The sequence below is a fragment of the Aptenodytes patagonicus genome, chromosome 2 (genome assembly GCF_965638725.1).
Source record: "Aptenodytes patagonicus chromosome 2, bAptPat1.pri.cur, whole genome shotgun sequence".
NCBI classification, from domain to species: domain Eukaryota; kingdom Metazoa; phylum Chordata; class Aves; order Sphenisciformes; family Spheniscidae; genus Aptenodytes; species Aptenodytes patagonicus.
Genome location: NC_134950.1, coordinates 118998078 through 119018535, shown reverse-complemented (window position 1 = coordinate 119018535; position 20458 = coordinate 118998078). Strand labels below are relative to the sequence as shown.

The 20458-nt window shown below is 42.5% G+C and overlaps 1 protein-coding gene across 4 annotated transcripts in view; it reads right to left on the bottom strand.

The window, feature by feature from the left end:
• Positions 1-19296, bottom strand: part of DCLK3 (doublecortin like kinase 3) — a 31938-nt gene extending 12642 nt beyond the window's left edge. For 2 of the 4 annotated variants that reach the window (XM_076330883.1, XM_076330884.1), the window contains exons 1-2: positions 19209-19296; positions 3631-5519 (exon numbers count right to left, since the gene is read on the bottom strand). In XM_076330883.1, the coding sequence (XP_076186998.1) occupies positions 3631-5519; positions 19209-19278 (1959 nt within the window). In that variant the 5' untranslated portion in view covers positions 19279-19296. Of the gene's footprint in view, positions 1-3630; positions 5520-7165; positions 7231-18038; positions 18043-19208 lie in introns of those variants that run through there. The other 2 variants (XM_076330886.1, XM_076330885.1) reach the window with 2 other exon arrangements.
• Positions 19297-20458: the final 1162 nt, after the last annotated feature.

The following is a 20458-nucleotide window of genomic DNA, read 5'->3' as shown; positions in this document are numbered from 1 at the left end:
ATATTTCTCTGTATGCACATATATATGGTAGCACAGATTCTTCATATAGCTATCATGAAAGCAAGCTAGCCCATGGGACATTTTGTATATTAGAAATAGATAGAGCTAAAGAAAAAGCACCGCTTACACGTTTGAGTTTCAGACATCCCTTGCTGCTAGCTAGCTAGCTAGAAGAATCTCAATGAAAAATCTTACAGAAAATTCCCTGTGTAGGTTTATCATACTGAAAGCTCTTGACAGGTAACTCGTTAAACAGGATTTTAACTCATATGCACTGGGAAACCTCTGACCATGCTTTGTGTATATGTAAATAGTGTCACAAAAGCAAAGTTAAAGGACAGAAAGGCTATACTTGAAGTTCTCATACATATATGAAAGCTTGAGAGAGAGAGAAAGCGGGGGGGGAAGGAAAAAACCTCAAAAGCATAAAAAGCTATAATACATGTTAGTTATAAAGCTGAGCCTTAAACAATTACCACATTAGCATGTTTGGGAAGTGTACAAGGAGATGAGTTTACAATCACAAATACACACACACAAAAGGCGGCAAGGATGTGGCTTTGGATCTCTTACAGCTATAACCTGGAAAAACAACACTACACTTTGAAATTAATTTCTCACCCAAAAGTCAAGAAATGCCAGCACCTGTAGAATTAAACAGTCCCTTAGCTAAAAACCTTGCCAGCAAATTCTGCTCCTCCAGGTAGCATTAAAGAAGTGACTGGCTTCTTTTGTGGGACCAAATACACCACATTGCTCATCCTTGGTAGCAAAGGTTTTCTTGCTGAACACCTAGTCCTAAATGAGGTGATTCTGTTAGCAGATGGGAGGGAGTCAGAGCAGCTGTCTTCACAGCAGCTGCCAAACAGATTTTGTTTTTGTAGCGCAAGTCATCACCCTTCTGCCTCACAGCTATGCTGCAAGGAGTCTAATCATTGTGAACAGACACAGTAGTGAAAGAGGGAGGGGGAAAACAAAAAAGGATGATAGTGGACTGTTACAGAAGTTTATAACTAGAGGACAGTTCCACAAGAGGAACAGTAGTGCAGTGAACTAATAATTAAACCAGGTTTCCAACTCTGTCCTGTGTCAATAATTTTCAATTCACTAGACATCAAAGTGTATTTCCACCTTTTCCTCTGTAGGGACAGAAGCAGTTTCCCTTCTTTCCCCAGCTGCTTATTTTCATGAAACTTAGGGAAATATTTTTTCCCCGGTCTGCTGCTTCTCTGTCAGCTCTGATGGAAACTAGCCAGTAGGTTCAAAAGTCACTATGAGCAGGGTTAGGTTCTCACACAAAGCAGGTTTACAGTGGACAAACACATTTCCTTAGTAAAACAGACTAAGGATCTTTTCTCTTCCATTCCCCATTTGCTGGAAAGGGTTAGGAAGTATGGAAAAACAGCTGACAAGAAAGGACAGGATTCACTTGACCAAAAGACGACACCAGAGTAGGACAAACAAGTAAACAGCCTAAAAGTACGTACCTATTTCTGTTCTCTGTGTACAAAGAAAGTCTAGGGAGACTAATTCAGACAAACATCCGCAGTGTAGGAATCTGAAGCGAGAGGTATCCCACAACCAAGGACATCCCTGCAGGATGCCAGCACTTCCAGCACTGTGCTTCCTCTCCAGAAGACTGCCCCCAGCCCCTGACCCAGCACCAGCAGACGAAGCCATGAAATTTGCTTCAACACTGTTTGGTATTGTTCAGCACTGGCTGACGTTAAGATTAGTGGCAGCTCTCTTTCCTACTCTGCTGCTACTGCTCCAGTCACTCTGAAGAGTCAGAGGCAGCACATTGAAAAGTCAGAAACTTGCTCAAATGTCCTGTATTTATAGGGATGCTTATTAGATAGCACGTGAGCAATCCAACACTATCAAGAGCGTATAAATTCATTTGGCTTGTTGAACAGACTAACTTTTCAAAAGGATGCTTTATGTAAATGATATTAATACAGGTGTTCATGGCCAATTAGCAGCAAGGTGAAACTGGAACAGGTACAATTTTCTTTCGCATAGTGTTTGGGTAACACTGCTCTCATATGACAAAATAGCTACAGGCTGGGGGCTAGTCTGTCCTTGAAAAATATTTTCTGGCTGTCAGAATGCACAACAGGATTATTTCAGTGCTACAAAACTTTGCCACTGCCAGCAATCTCTGCTTTGGAGTGCTGTGAACTGAATGTGAAAACAAACAGAATGGACCTGTATCATGCCTCTTTGCTTACCTGTATCACTGCGATAATTACATATTATAGAGGGAAATGAAGCATCTGGTCTCAGGTGTTTCACACGCACTAGCTTATTTTCAGCAAATAGGAGGGACCAGAGCCTGGTTCATAATGGAAAAATCACCTTCTGGAAGAAAGCCCTGCAGTTTTAAGTGAGGTTTTGGTCTAATGGCAAAAATGAGACATGAAGGCAGGGCCCAGATGCATACTTCTTCTTGCAAACCAGCCACTTGCACTCACTGTCTTTTATTTACACACAGACCACATATCAAGGATTTTCATCAGATTAAGCAGGATGCATAGCAGGACCTACTATAGATGCTATTGGTTAGTCAAAAGGTTTGGGAGCAAACCTTTCAGGCCCAGCCTTGTTCAACCTCTGCACGTCCTACAGGCTACACTGCTGCTTTCCTCCAGAAATTCAAATCAATTGCTTCCCAAAATTAATTCCCTTAAAGAACTGAACGGCACATAGGACTAAATCATCTATTACCTGGCCAACTATGATCTTCCACCAGCAGATCAAATCCGATATGTTAGAGAGTGGCAAATATTTGGTATCTATCTATCTGCCAGGAAATTTGGAACCCTAGTACAGGAGTGTAAAACACGATTAGCAAGAGAGAGTTGCTTACTGTTACTGCTCTACAATGGGTGTCTTGTCAAGTGTCAATACTGCAAATATTTCTACGCATATTCACACATGTGAGTAACTCTATTGACTTCAGTGTTGGATGCAAAGAATGTAGTCTCAGAAATATGACGGAAAAAAGAACTTTTCTCTTTGGCATGAAGTTAGTATTTGAGCTGACTTTAGTGCTGTATTTCACCAAAACACTCACATTTTACTGTCAGATTATTTCAATCAACCACATCGTACTTCTGCTCCTAAGAAAATAAATTGTCACAAGAAAGAAATCACTACAGTAGAGGACTAGCACAGCGCTCTGCAGGATGTGTGACTGCAGTGGACAAGAAGTCCACCAAATAAATAAGCTAAATTAGCAATTTTAATAAATTTTGGTCTGCAAGCAAGATGCCTTATGATTCAGTGCATGCTTCATACAAAAAAAATTCATCCTTGCATACCTAAAAGTCAGATGCTAAGTAACAGGCCTGATTTCCAGAAAAATACAAATGCTCACTACCGTTGAAAGCCATGTCATTTTTATTTGAATTTCTATCTGCAAGCACTGCTATCTGCAATGCACAGCAGATCTACAGGAAGTAAACTGTAATGGTAAATTCACTTCAAAATTGTACCCATTTTTCCAAACAGTCCTGCCGTAGCACATTATCTCTGCACAGTATTTGCTTAAAAATATTCAAAGATCCATAACTAAAAGGAAAATAAATTCAACTCCTGCACACATGCAATGTGTTTGCCAATACTTACCAAAAGATTCTCTGGTTTGAGGTCCCTGTGGACAATGTTCTTGCTGTGAATATAAACCAGTGCTTCACACAGGTCAGTGATCATGACAGCAGCATCATGCTCTGTGAACTTCACACTTTCTATGATTGCATCAAATAAGTCCCCTCCTGGGACATACTCCAGGATTAGGTATATCTCAGCTTCTGTCTCATACACTTCAATTAAGCTTACTATATTGGGATGAGAAAGACTCCTAATGATCAGAATTTCACTTTCCATCATGTCCTCTTTCCCCTTCAGCTTGGATTTATCAACAATTTTCATGGCATAGATCTGATTGGAGTCGCAGTGGCGACATTCCTTCACCACTGCAAAGTTCCCATCCCCAATAGTTCTGCCAATCTCATACTGTTTTTCCACATCAGTTCTGTTTTTAATGGCATGCCTCCGGCTTGTGTTTTCCAATCCCTGAGCCTTGTTTTCTTCTTTATTCACTCTGCGCTCCCCTGTTTTTTCTCGTCGTGTCACGTCACTCTCTCTACGCATGATATTCCCCTCTCTTCTGGCACCCTCCTCTTTAGCCCTTTGTCCCTCTCTGCCCTCCCTATGTGTTTTAGATGATTTCTCAGCATCCCTCGGAGTGTCTTTCTTTAGCCAACCACTTTGGTTCATTATGCAGCTACTTCCATTCTCTTCCTTCGCTTCATGAGTTAGCTGCAGCCCTTCTACAGCATTCTTCTTGATTTTTACTACTTCCTTCCCACGGTTTTCATGTTTCTCCACATCCCTTTCCTTCTCAATGCTCCTTTTTTGCTTCTCCAGCCCTTCATTAACATTCCTATGTAGGGGCTTCCATGTCCTCCTACAGCCATTATCTTTCCAACCAACTTCTTCACCTTCCAGACAAGTTTCTGAAGATTTTTGGCGATTCCTGATTTTTGCGTTTCTTTCTACATGGTACCTCTGACATGAGCCTCTGTTCAGGTCTCTGTTCTCAAATGAGGCCTCAGCCCGCCTTTCCCTTTGTAGCTTTTGTCTGGCCTGCCTTTCCTGTTCACACTTCTCACACCTCACCACCTCCTCTGAACTCTCTTCTAATCCCTCCTCAGGACTCCTCTCATGGTTAAGGTACCTCTCGCTTTCCTGGGTTTTTCTAGAAGGCTTCACTCCTTGTTCACCACCCCAGCTCTCTCTAGTCCACTTTTTTTTGGTTCTCATTTTTTCTTCTTGTTTTGTCTTGGCTTGACTTCTTCCTTCATGTCCAGCTACCAGTTTGGGAGACATGCCATCACTGCAGTTCTTGGTAATTTCTGTCTCATCAAAGCCACTGTCCACTTTCGAAGCCTTGTCATACAGTCTGCTCTTCAGTTTTTGGGACTGCTCCTCATTCTGCTGAACAGCAGCACTGGCAGCATAAGGATTTTCAGGATAAAGTTCTTGTAATACCACTTCCAGGTTCTTCAAAGTGAGGGGCTCCCTCCCCATAGCTATGAATGCATCACCTTCCCTGAAGAAGTCAGAAACACTTCGGATTTCTCTGCCTCTCAGATTGTAAAGCTTTCTCACACGGTCATTCTTCCAGCGTGGAAATCCCAGAGCTTCTGAAATGTCGGCCATCAGCTGTTCAAAGGTCTGAACTGATCTCCTGTTGAGAAGCAAGGTTATCCTTCTGAGTGTGTGTCCGCCAGGTTTCACCACTGTAATAATCCTTGGCTTCACAGGACTGTGCTCTGAATGTATCGTGTGAAAACCGTTACGGGGATTAAAAAACGGGGACCTGTGATTGCTTTCACTCAAACATGTTTTTCCATAGTTTCCACGACCAACAGGAGGACAAGTCCCGTGTAGTTTCCTCTCTTTTACTTTTGAGCTTGCATGGTGTGACGAATGGTCAAACAAGCCTCGGCGTCCTAAAGGAAACAAAGAGTGGGCATATTATTCATTTTGCACCATCAGATCTTTCTGAGTAACAGTTTTCTACATATCAGACTACGTGACCTCAGAGAGTAAGGGTACATGCATTCAATGCTTATAAAGAACTTTAACTGCCATAAAGGAGTAACTCCACATACATGCAACTACAAACATTTTCAAGTTTGTGAGAAAATGTAAATGCACATTGTGACAGAGAAATGCTATTAAAAAAATAATAATATTGAAAACAAATAGATCCTTCTCCTAAATCCTCCCATCTTCCAGAAATCCTCAACAAAACTGGGTTACTTGTGCCAGGATTGCATCCAGATTGTTTAGCAGCCTCTTATGAATCTACCTACCATGAACTCACTCAATTCCTTTCTGAACCCAATTACAGTTTTGGCCTCTGTAAACTCTGTGGCAACAAGTTCCACAATTACATTGCATGAAGTAAAAGTTACATTGCATGAAGTAAAAGTTAATTACTTCTGGTTTAAAATTGCTACCAGATGGCTATGTGTGTGCAACCTTATATTCTTATAAATAATTATCTCCTCCTCACTTTCCCTGGACCGTTCATTTAGTTTCTAGACTTCTATAACAAATTAAGTAAATGAGATTCTTTTTAAAAAGTATTACTTTTGCTATAATTTTACAGCAATTTTATAGTACATTTAATAGTAATGTAATTTAATTTTTTCCCTTAAAGAAAGGCCATCTTAGTTTTGTTTGATAATTGGAGTCCTAGTTTTCCAATATTTTGGTTTGACTTTTTTACTCTAAAAACTATGCAAAATCACACAAAGTCCTGAATATCCTCTAGGGACATTATCAATTTTCCCTCCGATAGTTCATCTTAGAACACCAACCAAAGAAAACAGCACCATTCGTTATGTGTAATTCTGAAAAGGAAGAACTGAAAACATAACACGTGGTTATGGACAAGCCAAGCTATAACATAATTCACTGTCTATAAACACAACAGCTAAGAATAAAAATGTCCCCTTAAAGTACTCTGATTTCTTGTACTTATTCAGATTAAAACTTGATTACAATGCAATTCTTTTCAGCCTCAAGAAATAAACTTTCAGAATGAGATCACAGAGTGCTTCCAACTCCATTTAATAGTCTTGCGGTTCAGTTGGGAACAAACATTCAATGTGTATGAACTAACAGGATCAAGACAAAAGAAAGCAGCCAGAATGATTACTGAACCATTACAAGGAAATTCGCATACACAAATGGCTTATCTCCCAGAAAATCCCACCCATTTTCATACATTACATAGTCACAGTGCAGTGGGCACATCCACAAAGGAAAATCTGCACATGTGAGCGTTCCTCTTGGTTCTAGGGTTAACAGACGCATGTTCAAGAGTTCTGGCAAGTTAGCCTACTACATTTTGGTTTTCAACTGCCAAAAAGCCATTTCCAGTATTTCAAGCTATGTGGTTTTATTTGTCCTTTTCATCAAGGCATAATAGAGCAAAGAGGAAATACGCCTCCTCACCTACCATAACAAACAAAAGGGAAAATTACAAGAATTGCTGCAGCATTCACTCACTCTGCCTCAAAAAATAGCGGATCCAAAATGCTGGGGGTTGAGTGGGGAAAGCACACGAGGAGACACTGCTACAGACCTCCACTCTGCTGTTGGCTTTGTTCGATGTACGATGATGGACTCTTCTTAGTTGTAATATTCTCACCAGCTAAGTGCTGTGTGCCCCCCCAGCACGTTCTTTAACTCTTGGCTTAATTTTCTTCCTCTGCCAAATGAGATAGATACTTCTTCTCCAAATAAATATTACAAAGAAGCTCAGCTGCCAGCATGCTTACTGAAGACGTAAGCATTATATAAAGAGCTACGTGTGACTAATGCTTGGTGGTTGTACAAGTTATTTCTGTCTTCATTCTGCTTGATCTCTTGTTATCAAAAGATGACTACATACGTGCTAGTGACTTTTCAGCAATCAGATATTTACATTCCACCCAGAATAAAGCCTACTGTGAATGGGGGGGGGGGGAGGGGGGGAGGAGGGCGGGAATTAATATGTAATAATAGTTCTCTGAAATCTAAATCAACCCCAGAACATGTTGGTTACCAGGAACTGCCGAAGCTCTGAATTTAATCAACAGTTCCCACTGTCATCAAAAGCTGTCATCAAAGCACTACCTTGCTTATGGGAACAGCGCATGACTTTTTTACTGCTTATAATCTTGGTACAACATAAAACCAATGTTGCACTAATAATGACTTTTCCCACAGATTATGTTTCTCCCAGCTATGCTGCTATTATCGCACCTTTCTGTAAACCATTCATTTTACGTGCCTGGCTGCACTGTTGATTGTTTCAATTATCCCAACATCCGTTATGTTTCCTTTCTTCACTAAATTGGCTAAGCTTTAAACAGAAACCAAGTGTATTTTTTAATTCTATAAATTCTAAGAGCAGTTTTATGTAGTTATTAAGACAATCCAGGAAAGTGTTTTTGTGCTTTTTAAACTGGCTGAATTCCTAGCCAAAACCAGTTTGACACAAGCCACAAGTTAATATATAATCATTTTAGGAATAAGAATGATACCACATATTTTTCTAAAATGAAAAAGGAAGTTACATGAATGCTTAAATCAATGCATAAAGGAATCTCCTAATGTTTTCTGAGAAAAGGGGAAGAGTCAAATTTTGTCAAAGTGGTGGTCACAATGACTAATCCATACATTACATAAAATAATAAAATCAATTTCAATTGCCTGTTACAACTATTGCAGTCATAATTTCTGTTATTTTCCAGTTATGCTATATTTATTTTAACTGATACACGTTAAGCAAGCCTCAATCTGTCAGGAAAGTGCACACGCTTAAAGCAGTAACAAGTATTTCTAGAAAGCCTTCAAAGGTCATACACATACACAAATCCTATAGCGACAATTTATATTGCTTCAAAATCTTCTTTCCATATTTATATATAAGTGGGAGAGGAAGGAAGAGGGAGGTGGGATCAGAAACACACTTCAATGAGTCTGAGTACTGGTGAATTATACATCAGAGAATAAAATGTGTTTTTTCTTTTACTGTGTTACTGAGAGCTAATGGTTATCAAATACACATATTTCTTCTAAGCGTTAATACGGATGGATGCATGCATGCATCTGTCTATTTTTTTCTGTATACACATCTATCTATATGTGCTTGTGTATCACCAAGTATCAATATATAGGATGATGCAAAAGATTAAGAAGGCAGAAAACCATAAGGGAGCAGCATGGCCGAGGAGGCTGCTGGGGACTGCTGCTGTGGAAGGGCAGGGGTAAGGCAGCATGGCTGGTCAAGGGCACCACGCGTGCCACCTAAGCTGCGCACGTGGGCACAGAGAAAAGAAAACTGGGACTCACAGAGCGATACAGAGCTCCAGATGATGAAGACATGATGGGCTTGTAGGGTAAATGATCACACCAAATCCCTAGAGAAGCAGGGAGGATGGGACAAACAGGGATTTGGGGGCTTGAACAGGTAGTAGGAACATGAAGTTTAGTAGCTACTGCCCAGAGCACAAGTGCTTCCTGGAGAGAAAGTGGTTGCTGCAGGGAGCACAGTTTCTGTGGTTCATTTTTAAAAGCCAATTCACAAACCATTTGTGATAGTCACAGTCAATCCCACTGAGGGAGGAAAGGCATAGGGGGGAAACCACAAAAATTCCTCTAGAAGACCTTTCCTTGTAGGGTTTTGGCTCATACTCTGAACCTGGAGTAAAATAAAATGAATTCAGAAGACTTAAGCTCTGAATAAGGTGTGTATACAGAGCTTCTACCAATCTATATCTTAAGGAATTGCCTGGCTAAACCCCCTACAACAGCAGAGTAGTGGGGTTTGCCAGAGGTCACCTATTCTTGCAATTAAAAATGTATTGCTGCCATTTCTCCTTCAAAACTTATCCCTTCCCTTGATCAGTCTATAAGTTTTTGTTCATTAATTAAAATATTTCCACTCATCTTGCATTCCTTCTTGGCTCTCCTGCTTGAGATCACAGTTTCAGTAATTAACTGAATGGTTTACCCAGCAGCTAATTCTGCTATCAAGTCATAGGTTGCAGCGGAATTAAATTTTTATGAGGAGTATTACAACGCAATTTAAAACAGAAGGCAACACTGAAATAGGATCTAGTTATGGCATTGCTTTCTGTGAATAAGATGGTGTTATTTAAGCCCTGCAGTTTATTTAGAGGGCCTTGGGTCAATATGAAAGCCTCCACTTACAAAAGCAACCGTGAAAACTCCCCAAAACATTAGCAGCATTCTTCACCCAAGTGAAGTTGCACATGACAGAAATTGTGTATCTGGGAGTCATTTTGATATATTGGTCCCAGTACAGCATAAAGAAAATACTGTTTCAAATGGGAAGGGAAAGAACAGCACTAAAAATGTCTCTCTTTTCCTCAAGCCCCAGCAATTCCTGCTGAGGGCATGCAAAACAAAGACCATAGGGGAAAAAAAATTAATCTTAATTGGAGCCCAAAACATTTAATTCATGTCGAAGTATCAACAAGTGTCTTAAAGTACTTGAGGGTGAAGAATGTCTCTGGCCTTTAACTCGGAGCAGCCAAGTATGTAGTTCACACAGGTTACCAGTGTGCATCAGCAGTTGGCTCCAGGATGCAATCTGAGTCCTCTAGAAGTATGCCTTCTTGCTGTAAATTATTAAATGTTGCAACTTTCAGGGCTAGTGCATACTGTTAGTGCCCAAGACTGAAGTAGTAGTACAAGTCTCAATGTACTAAATTAGTTACACAGAAACAAAATATGATCACAGGCATCCTTTTACAGCAAGTAAATTTTACATGGGCATTATTTACAGCCCTACTGTTGCAAACACCACTGGTGAATTTTTCTCTAAAGAGCCATAGCTGTAGCACCCTCTCTTTCCCTCCCTCCCGCCCATCCTTGCCTCCCTGCCATGCTTTACAGCATTTTAGGGCAGAGATTTTGTTTGAGTCAGGACTTGTGGTTATTTCAGCAACAACAAAAGGCAGTCACACTGTGCCAGTTTTGTCCAGATAAAATCCTGAGTAGAAAAAGAAAGTCAGATTTCACAAGGACTGGATCGAGACAGTATCAAACGTAGCAGGACAGTCCCTGCTAGTTCCAGCCTGAGCAAGCTCCAAAGGCTCACGCAGCTCAGAGGTATGGTGGACTTTGAGGACCCCAGCATGCTTCAAGCCAAGCTTCAAAAATGTCTTTTCCCCTGTAATAGCTACTTTACTAACTGCTAGACAAGGGTCAAGCACCAGAATTGAGAAGACAGCTTGTCTCTCCGTTCTCTTGGCAATCCCATGGCACTCCTCTGTGTAGAAGCTGTTTAAGTCAGACAAAAGCAGACAGAGCAGATCACGAAGGAAAGGAACATCTGAAAATGGGGCATTCAGAGGTATGCAAGCCATTTCGGTAGGTCAGTGTCTGGATGCTTTCAAAAACCCCACCAGCTATCAGGCCGAGACAGTAACGTTAATAAGAAAAAGTGGAAGTTGAACAGTTGAATCAAAAGTCTGGGACCGAGTAAAGGTGGCTGGGCTTCTCACACAGAGACTGAGAGTCAATAAGGGAAACCAAGGAGACTGGAAATGGCTTATCAGAAGGGAGACTGGAAGAAAACATGGAGCACGTGGATTTTGCTACCCAAGGAAACTAAGACTATAGACAAACATGTACAGAGACAGACAGACAGGACTAGGGAGAAGGGGGTCACTCTGTCCTCCCACGTGTTATGGAAGACAAATTGGCCCAGCAAAGAGACAGGATTAGAAATTTCTTATAAAACAGGGTATGGCAAAGGAATTAAAAATGGAAGTTGACTGGGGAAATGCCAAGGAGAGACACAATGCAGTAGGAGCTGGGAGAGCGAGCTGGAACTTGCAATGAGAGAAGAGGAGGACTGAGAATAGGAGAGGGAACTGGAAGGGGCATTGCTTTTCTGGTATCACCACCCAGAAGCCAGCCAGTGTGTAGCAGGGCCAGACCCTGAAACTGAAAAAGGAAACCTAGTGAAGAATTGGACTGGGAGGATAAGAGAAAAGAAGTTATAAGAGGGACTGGGACAGACTGCAGGGAAGGGAGCAAATAGGGCCATAATCAGACACTGTCTGACAGCAATTCCTATGAACTTTAATACTGGCTGATAGCAATGTCTATGAACTTTGCTGACACAGTGGAAGCAGATGGACACTGTAATAGGGAAACAGTAAAATGTGAAGGTGAGAATAACAGCAGGTTGGGAAGTCAGGTTGGATGCTGAACTTAGGCAAAGGGACGGGATTGGGAGTGAGCAACGGAACTGTCCTCACATGGTCTGCCCCCTTGCAGTTCTTCATAAAGGACATCTACCTGCTTTTGTTGTCACTTACCATATTAGTTCACCTTGATTTTTTTTTTTAAAGAACAGGAAAAACTACATGAACACAAACAGGTGACTACATTAAGAGAACATTACCAAGGTCATCATTAAGACAGGACAAAATTAAAGTTGTCAGCATGACTTGAATTCACCTCCTCCTTGCATACAAGATAGTTCAGAAGTACATACAGTTTTTCCTGTATCTACTCCAGGGTACAGTGGATCCTCTTTTACAGATAAACTGGAATCAGGACTGTGCCGTAAAAAAAAAATCTGTTGTCCATAGAGACCTTAACCTCTGTAATTAGAAGAGCTGAAAAGTATGTATTGAGAGAACACAGGAAGAATAGTTTCTCTGCGTAAGGCAGCGCAGCCCCGAAGAACTGGATTTTCTCTCAACCAATTCCATAGAGTTTCAAAGCAATCGACTTAATCTAGATTTCTCAGAGAGGATCACATTCTGGTGGCCAAAACAATATCCTGAGACCTGATCCGCAGACCTGCTCAGTGCTCACAGCTGCAAGAGAATAGACTGGAAGAGGTACTTCAGACACAAGGTAATATAACAGAACATAAAGATAATGCTAAGTCATCCCAAAATTCAGTACCTGGGCATCTCAAGTTGCATTATTCCCCGAATTAAAGTACTTTTGGCTTTATTTTTTGTACCTTGACTCCCACTGAATGCAGTTCAGGCCCTCTCTTTACAGGTATCACAGAGATGCTAATCCATGTTTGTTGCTGTAGCAATAACCATGACAGAAAAGCCCACAAGTTAATAAGCCTGTATTAACAGCAGGGTTCAAAAAGCATGCAGTGAAAGGCACAAACAGCCAGGGTAAACAGTAGGTAGACGCTCATTAGGTAAGCTTTGTCCATCATATGCACTGATGGAGCCAGAGACCCTGGGGGGAAAAAAGCAGCATCTGATAGCGTAATTAATGTTTATATCTTAACGCACAGGAACACGGGTTGCAGGGACAGCACTGCTAATCCATAGTCATAAAGGCTTGACTTTGTAACCTGAATGTTCGATTATAAGTACCTGGACTCATAGAAATAAATTTTTTTAATACACTGAACAAATACATTGAACAAATCATATGTGTTCAGAATACATTTCATGGTAAGGCAGTTATAAAATATACTATGCAATAAAATATTACTGTGAATCATATGGTATTGTAACCATGGTTTACTAAACCAAATAAAATAAGCACAATCTAAGTATTTTTAGAAGACCAAAGTGTATTTTATCCAATTACATTAAAATATTAACTCATCATGGTATTTGCACAAATTCTTATCTGCATTAGATACTGGTGCAGAAGGAAAGCAAAACCATGTTCAATATTACAAATACTGTTTATCAGCTGGAAGCTTTCAAGAACAGTTTTGATACTGTCATAATGAAAAAAGAATAAAAAGGGAATCAGTTTAATTTCTATAACATAATTTCTGCTACCCTAATGGGCATCTCCAGTCATACTTATGTCAGCACATCCATGTCCAATTTGCACGAGTGTAATGGAGATCAATCGCTGACCCAGTCTAACCCAATTTGTAGAAAACTAAAATCACTCAGCAGCTCAGGCACTATTCTAAGTTCAGCAAATAAAAACTAATCTGGGCTCATCTACAAAAAGGAAAAAAAAAAACCAGAATAATATCTCTATCTTATAAATATACAGTTTTAGCCCTAGAAGGTCCTATAAAATTAATATGATGGGATTCCAAGTTCATTATCTTTCACAATTTCACATCAAGCATGCTTAAATTCACATGCAATATTATTTTTCCTTTAACTGTCAGCCCTGCAAACTCAGCTGTCTGTCAAGTTGGGTTCCTTCTCTCTCACTCGTCACCAACAGAACTAAAGTTTCTCCCGGCCAAATATGTCTGGTCCCATTAAGTAAGTGCCAAAGTGTCAGCTGCAAGGAAAGAAAACGTCCTTAGTGGCTACTGCTAGAGTGCAAGAGTATGGGAGACGTGCACCTCTACCCACTCCCTGCCCTCATAAGGGCAGGCAAGAAGACTTCAAAATTTTGCATCATACACCGTATCTTCAACATATCTGCTTTTTATTTAAAGAATAAAATAAACATTCATTATGTCATGCAAACTAGAAACTAGAGATCTCCAAATCTTTCAGTCCCATAAACGCCCATTCTCATTCTTCCCCAGTCTTTCACTCCAGAAAGAAAGAAGGCAGCACTCTACTCCCTTCTCCCTGCTGATTTCCCTCACCCCCTTTTCGCTGCCAGTTTTGGGACATAGACCTCTTGAGTTTATGGGAGATCCTAGAGGGCAAAGAGTACCAGAGCAGCTAAAAAGCAGGCAAATGTTGTAGCAAAGGAGTTCCTAAGATGAGAAGGACTGTCTGGAGGGACAGCCTGGGTAGAAAACCTTGCAGCTGGCTGGACTTCAGCCGAGGGAGGGAGCCTGAGGGATGCCCACATTGGATCCCTCACTATGGCTAGATGAGCTCTGGATTTTTCCGTTCTGAGGATGGATGGTGCCTCTGTGTCACCCCCAGCCCCAGTGTGGGTGCCATCCTGCAGCAAAACGCATGTAGGAGGCTCAGCATGCAGCAGCATGTGACCGTATTTACTGTATGAGAACCACAAGGCATAAATGACATTTAGCAGCCACCTTTCCTTCTTTCTCCTCAAAGAAGATAAACTCAGGGTTTTCTTTGCCTCTTCCCCCCACACCCCCTTCTCCTTCACTAAATGTTCAGAGCCCCTTTGCAGCCTGCCCTGGCCCTTTCCTGTCCAGCTCCCCCTAGGATGGAGCAGCAGGGGCCAGACTGCTGCAGGGCAGCCTGGTTTGCTCTTTCAGTGTTACACTCCCTTTTCCAACCTGGCAGAAGCAGTTGGGCAAAAATTACCTTCCCAGGCACTCACCTCCTTCCCCTGCAGGCCACCCCACTGTATAGTTTCAGATTCTCTAAATCAAGCCATTTGTAATTAAAAAATAAAATATTTACAGCAAACACAGATGGCTATTGCCATGTGTTAGTGTTAAACTGAGCTGAATCACCCCCAGAGCAGCAGATGAAGGTAAAGATTTCATGTAGTCTGGTAATGAGTCACAAGTGCCATCATTTTTACCTTTTTTTTTTTTTTTTTTAAGAGCAGAACCCCACTTTCATTATCTTCTTTCTGACATTTTAAGGATAGCAAATTAAAAAGCAAGCATAAAGAAAGCCCTTTAAAGAAGTATACAGATGCATAATCTGTAAAGACTAAGTGAAATGTAAGACTGCACGTGAAATGAATCAGTGCCTTTGGAGGTGTGAGGCTCAGTTTAAGTTGTTACCCTGCATAAAACCAAAAAAAGAATATTATGAAACTGCTCATTTATTTCATTTCTTTCAAAGATGACAGGCTGTGTATTTTATTGGGAACAGCCATGGCTGCTTTCTGCAGTTTGACAGCTTTAGGGTCTGCCCTAGTAACCAGGGAAGTGACCTCTGCAGTCCAGGACCTTCCACCAAGAATCTTTCAGGAGAGGGCAGAACTGACAGAGGGAAACAAAAACATCTTAGACAACTGCGATATTTGCCAGGATGCATCTGGCAAAGCCCTCTGTGTGTTTCTCAAGGCTCAGTGTACAGGGAGTTTCACTTTCACGTTGATGCTCTTGACTCCTGAACTACCATATATTTCAAATTAATTATTCATGTTTCATCACAAAGTAAGCTTTCACTGCTTTTTAATCCTGTTAGCCAATGTTGCCTCAGTCAAAGGAGCAGGATTCTTTTTCTTCTTGTGGGAGATTTTATTTGCGTTGCTTCCTAAATCTCAACTTGATGACTAATCGGTTGCAACTGAGCAAACAGTGAAAATAAGAGAGCTTGCAGAGGTGTCACTTGAGGGTTTAATTTGGCTTCCAGGTCCTTTATTACCAATAACCTTGTTGTATAACTAAAGGAAAGACCCAGCTAGAGTCTGATTCTCCATCTGGTTTGCAAAAGGGGCAACTACCCAAAAGTTTGGAAATTTAGCACATTTAAGAGAGGTTAACTCGCATATAAATGTAGAATTCCCAACCTCATTATTACAGAACCGCTTTTTCAGAAGAGACTCATATATTAAAGTCAACATCGCAAAATAAATTGTTTTGCAGAACTTATAAAAGATAATGGGTTTCTCAGGGAAAACTCTAAGCCAGTGTTAATTAGACTTAAAAGCATGATGACAAGCAGAAAGATCAGGATTTTCACACCACCAGACATTTCTCAGCATTTCCATTAACTACATTATTTGGGGTGACAAGAAAACTAAAAAATTGGAGTATATGAGCAGGCTAGCAATACCAATTGAGTGGGAGATGGTGTTTTCAGAATGATTACTGAGAGCTTCTTCTAAGAATACATGACATAAATAATTGGTTTGCATTCTTACAATAATTAGACTGAGCAAACTATACTAGCAACAGAGGGAAGATGTAAACATGCCTGACTTTCATTTGCAGTGAAGGCAAACTACTGCTAGGTAAGATGAACAATTTGCATTACCAAAACTCCAAATTTACATTACTCATTTACAATCAAGGCAGTAGCTCCCCCTCTTTTTTTCATTGTTTCCAGTAACTGGTGAACACTCCAAAAGGACAGACCCCGTACCCTGAAAATGAGAAAAACCTGGAAAAAGAGTATACTGTTAAGAAGAGAAGTGCCACATTCACCTCTTTCAACTATTACATTTTCAGCTCTGATCCAAGTGGCACTGAAGCTAATTAAAATATTCACATTACCTTCAGTGAGATCTGGATCAGATCTAACTGAGGCTAAAGTCACCATAATGTTCTGATGGTAAATATATTTACAAGAAAATCTATGTAACACTGATTTCAAATGTTGTTAAATGTTTAGGAATCATCAAGTCAAAGGAAAAGAGGAAAAGCAGTGACAAAAACCAACTCAATTCACCCTAGAGCTGTTGGAAAAGAAGCAAGGACCACCAGCTTCCCTGATTTCTACAGAACTATAGCTGTTTCTGCAGAAAACAAACTAGGCTAAGTAATCTTAGAAATAGGGAAATGAATCCCACACAACTTCCCTTAGTCACCACATGCTGAAAGTCCTGCAGATGCCAAAATTGTGAAGCTCTGCAGAACATGACTAGAAAAAGCAGCAGTGCAGACAGATACAAAGCACATACTGACACTACCAGATAAAGATACATTCAAAACTCAGGTTAGCATGCCCAAGGTAATTAACTTGAGTATAAAAAAACCCAATAAAGACAAGGTAACTTTAGCACAGCTCCAATTCAGAGGCTTGAACAGTTGCCAATATCTTGAATTAAAACCAAGTTATCTTGTCTTTGCTGGCAGTTTAAGTCCAATTAACCAATTCAGGTTAACGAACCACAGATGGAGATTTACAAGAAGCTAGCTCTCAGGTGATGTGTCCTAACATCCTACAAGAATTTTCATGGAAAAAGACATGCCATTTCAGGAGATCCACACCCATTACGCTACAAGAAAGAAACTCTAACTCTGCAGGATCAGTTTTATCCAGAGCGCTGCAGGACGGCTTCCTGAGATATAAAATGCAGCCACCTCTTGAGAAGAGCATGACAGAGTTGCTATAATAACTGCACTTCTACTATACAAAGTAGCTGTAATATGATTTGTAAGCTTGGTTTCTACTTGCTGACTGTTTTGGGACTTTGTGCTGGTTCTCAACATTTCAAAGAGTCAAAACTGCATTTAGACAGTATAAAAAACACAAGAAGCATCAAGAGGAAAAAGGTGGACTAAAGAAAAAGGAGACAAGGAGGTGGGAAGACAAACTTGCATGTAAACATGCATATACGTACATTTTCATTTCTATATAAAACTAGTAGCAAAAGCATGCATGATGAACTATCAGGTTTGGTGACAAACTCCTAGATTATCCCCTCGCACAACATAGGTTGCGATCTAAATGAAGGAAGAAACCAGAATTTTGTTATACTGTTGCGAGGGGCTTGTTTGTTTTTTTTTAAAAAGGAAACCTTTCAGTACACACTGTAACAAAAGTTTCAGTTTATGGGACAGCGTCTCACAACCTGAAAACTTGTTCCACTAGCTCAAACCAGTGGCCCGTCGAGTCCTGCTGACACTGAGTACTTACTGAATGTCCCCTGAGGAAGGCAGAAAATAACGCTGCGCCATGAAGAGTTACGGAGTAGTTTTCCTATAAATATCTGTTCTGTTATTAAATAGGAGCAAACATAACCAATGTAACTACAGAAGTCAGGGGATAAAAGGGCCCAGCCAGCATTCTTCCCCAGAGAGGTTTGGCTACCACATGTCACAGCATCCACATCTGACACAACAGCCCTCCCCACCCTTTGAGCCTGTGCCTGTAACTCGCGTAGCTCCAGCTGTAGTAATTTCCCCACTGAGGGAAAATTCACAACCCTTAAGTGCATTTTAACACACAGTTGTGCAGCAGCCTAAGATCTTTACATCGTGTGCTATTTACTTTTTTGCAGAGCATCGGTGCTCTCTGAGCAGCCCACGAGCATTCATTCCAAGTGAACTATACTCACACCGACTATTAAGAATGCAAGTTACTTCTAATCTTCAATTTTTATTGCAGTACAGATGACACTGTGCGTGCCTTTCAGAATAGTAAACACTGACTTCACATTCAGACTTCAAAGCTTGCTCTTGTCTCTGGCACGGCTGCTGAGGTGGTCCCTCAGCCTGGGGAAAGGAGGACAGATAGCCTGACCCCCAGCACCCCTGTGGGAAGCAGCAGAGACTTGCCCTCCATGTAGTAGTAGCCTCTTGTTCCGCTTCCCAAAGGCTGGCAACGAATCCACTTCATTAATTTCCACTACGATACAAAGCCGGGAGGGCGGAGGGGGGGTTCTCTTTAATCAAAAATAAAAGTAATTGGAGGAGCACGGTGGAATAACCACCCCAACTTCGCATCTTTGTGGACCCCCCTTTTTAAAAGCCTTCCTTCCCTCCCAAAGCCCTCGCCTCAATCCCACCGCCAAGCGGGAATCGCTCCCTCCTCCGTCCCTCTCAAGCCCCCATTTCAAGCCCAAACGCCACCGAAAGCTCCCCCCGCTCACCGCAACCCCACAGACCCGCCAGGACCCGGGGAGGAAGTTTCGCCGCCGCCGAAGCCGCCTCACGCCCCCCGGAGCCGGGGCACGGCGCCCCCAGCTCGCCCCCCTCCTCCCAAAAGGACCCCTCCAGCCGACCGCCTGCCGGGCAGGGGGGCCGGTGATGGGGCGCAGGGGCTGCCCCCCGGGAAGGGGGGGGGGTGAGGGAAGGGGGCACTCACCCGCGCAGTGGCCGTAGGGGCAGCAGGAGCCCGCCGCGGGGTGCAGCGGGGGCGGCGCGGCGGCCGGCATGATGTGGAGGCTCGAGCCGGGGGCCGCCCGCACCGCGCCCCACCGCACGCGCGGTCTTTCCGCGCCGCCTCCCGGCTGCGAGGGCAGTGAGAGGGAGGGGACCCGGCGGGGGGGCGGCGCCGCCTAACGGTCACACCAGCGGTCACACCTCCACACCCCTCCCCGGCGCAGGCGGGCGGGGAGCGGTCCGCCCTCCCGGGGCAGCCCCGCGGGACGGCGCCTCCCCGCCGCCATCTCCTCAGGCGGCCGGCTGGCCGCCCGCCCCCGGGCACGCTCCCCTCCCGCTTCCCCCGGCGCCGCAACCGCTTCCCGCCTTTCCCCGGGCTCCCCTCCTGTCAGCTCCCAGCGGAGACGTCGTGCTCGGCCCCAGCCACGGAGAAGTCCCCGTTTCCCCCCTCAGCCGGACGCCCACCCGCCCGGGAGTTTGTTCTGTGGCGGGGCTTCACGCATCCCCGCGGCCGTTCCTCGCGTGGCGGGACGCCAGGCACAGCAGCAAGGCCACTCATGCGTGCAGATACTTTTGTTGTAGCCCCTCACATGCCAAGTAGACTTGGTAAGTCATTTAATTTGGCTTGGGCTAAAAAAGACAAGTGCTAAGCGATGCAAATAAAGCGTACGTTGGACGCAACCTGAAACAACAGGTTGCCCAACATCTTCATAAAGTCTGAGAAGGCGAGAAGGAGCAAGGAGTTAATTTTATCTCCCCGTGCCGCAGCATCCAGGCTGCCCATGGGATGCTGGCAACGCGTCTGGCACACGTAGTCATAGGGGCACATTTGAAAAAGATGTGAGAGTGAAGTGACGAGCCACAAAGCTGGTTTAAGGATTGCATAAAAAGAAGTTGGACCGCTTACCATACTAAGAAGGAGATGCAATTTGATAACAGCACGTACATACCTTCATAGGGGAAAACACTAGGAAATAAAGGTCCCTTTAATCTTGTAGAGGAAAAGAAGAACAGAGAGTCGACATCTGGAAGCTGAAGTTGGACAAATTCAAATTAGAAATTTTATCCATGGGATTGAGTAATCATTAGGACAAATTACAGAGGGAAGTTGGGTTTTCTTCTTCCCTGGAAATCTTCAAATAAAACAAGATGTCTCTGTGGAAAATATACTGTATCCCAATAGAAGTAGTTGGACTTACCATAGGTATAATTGGATAAAATTTAGTGGCTGGG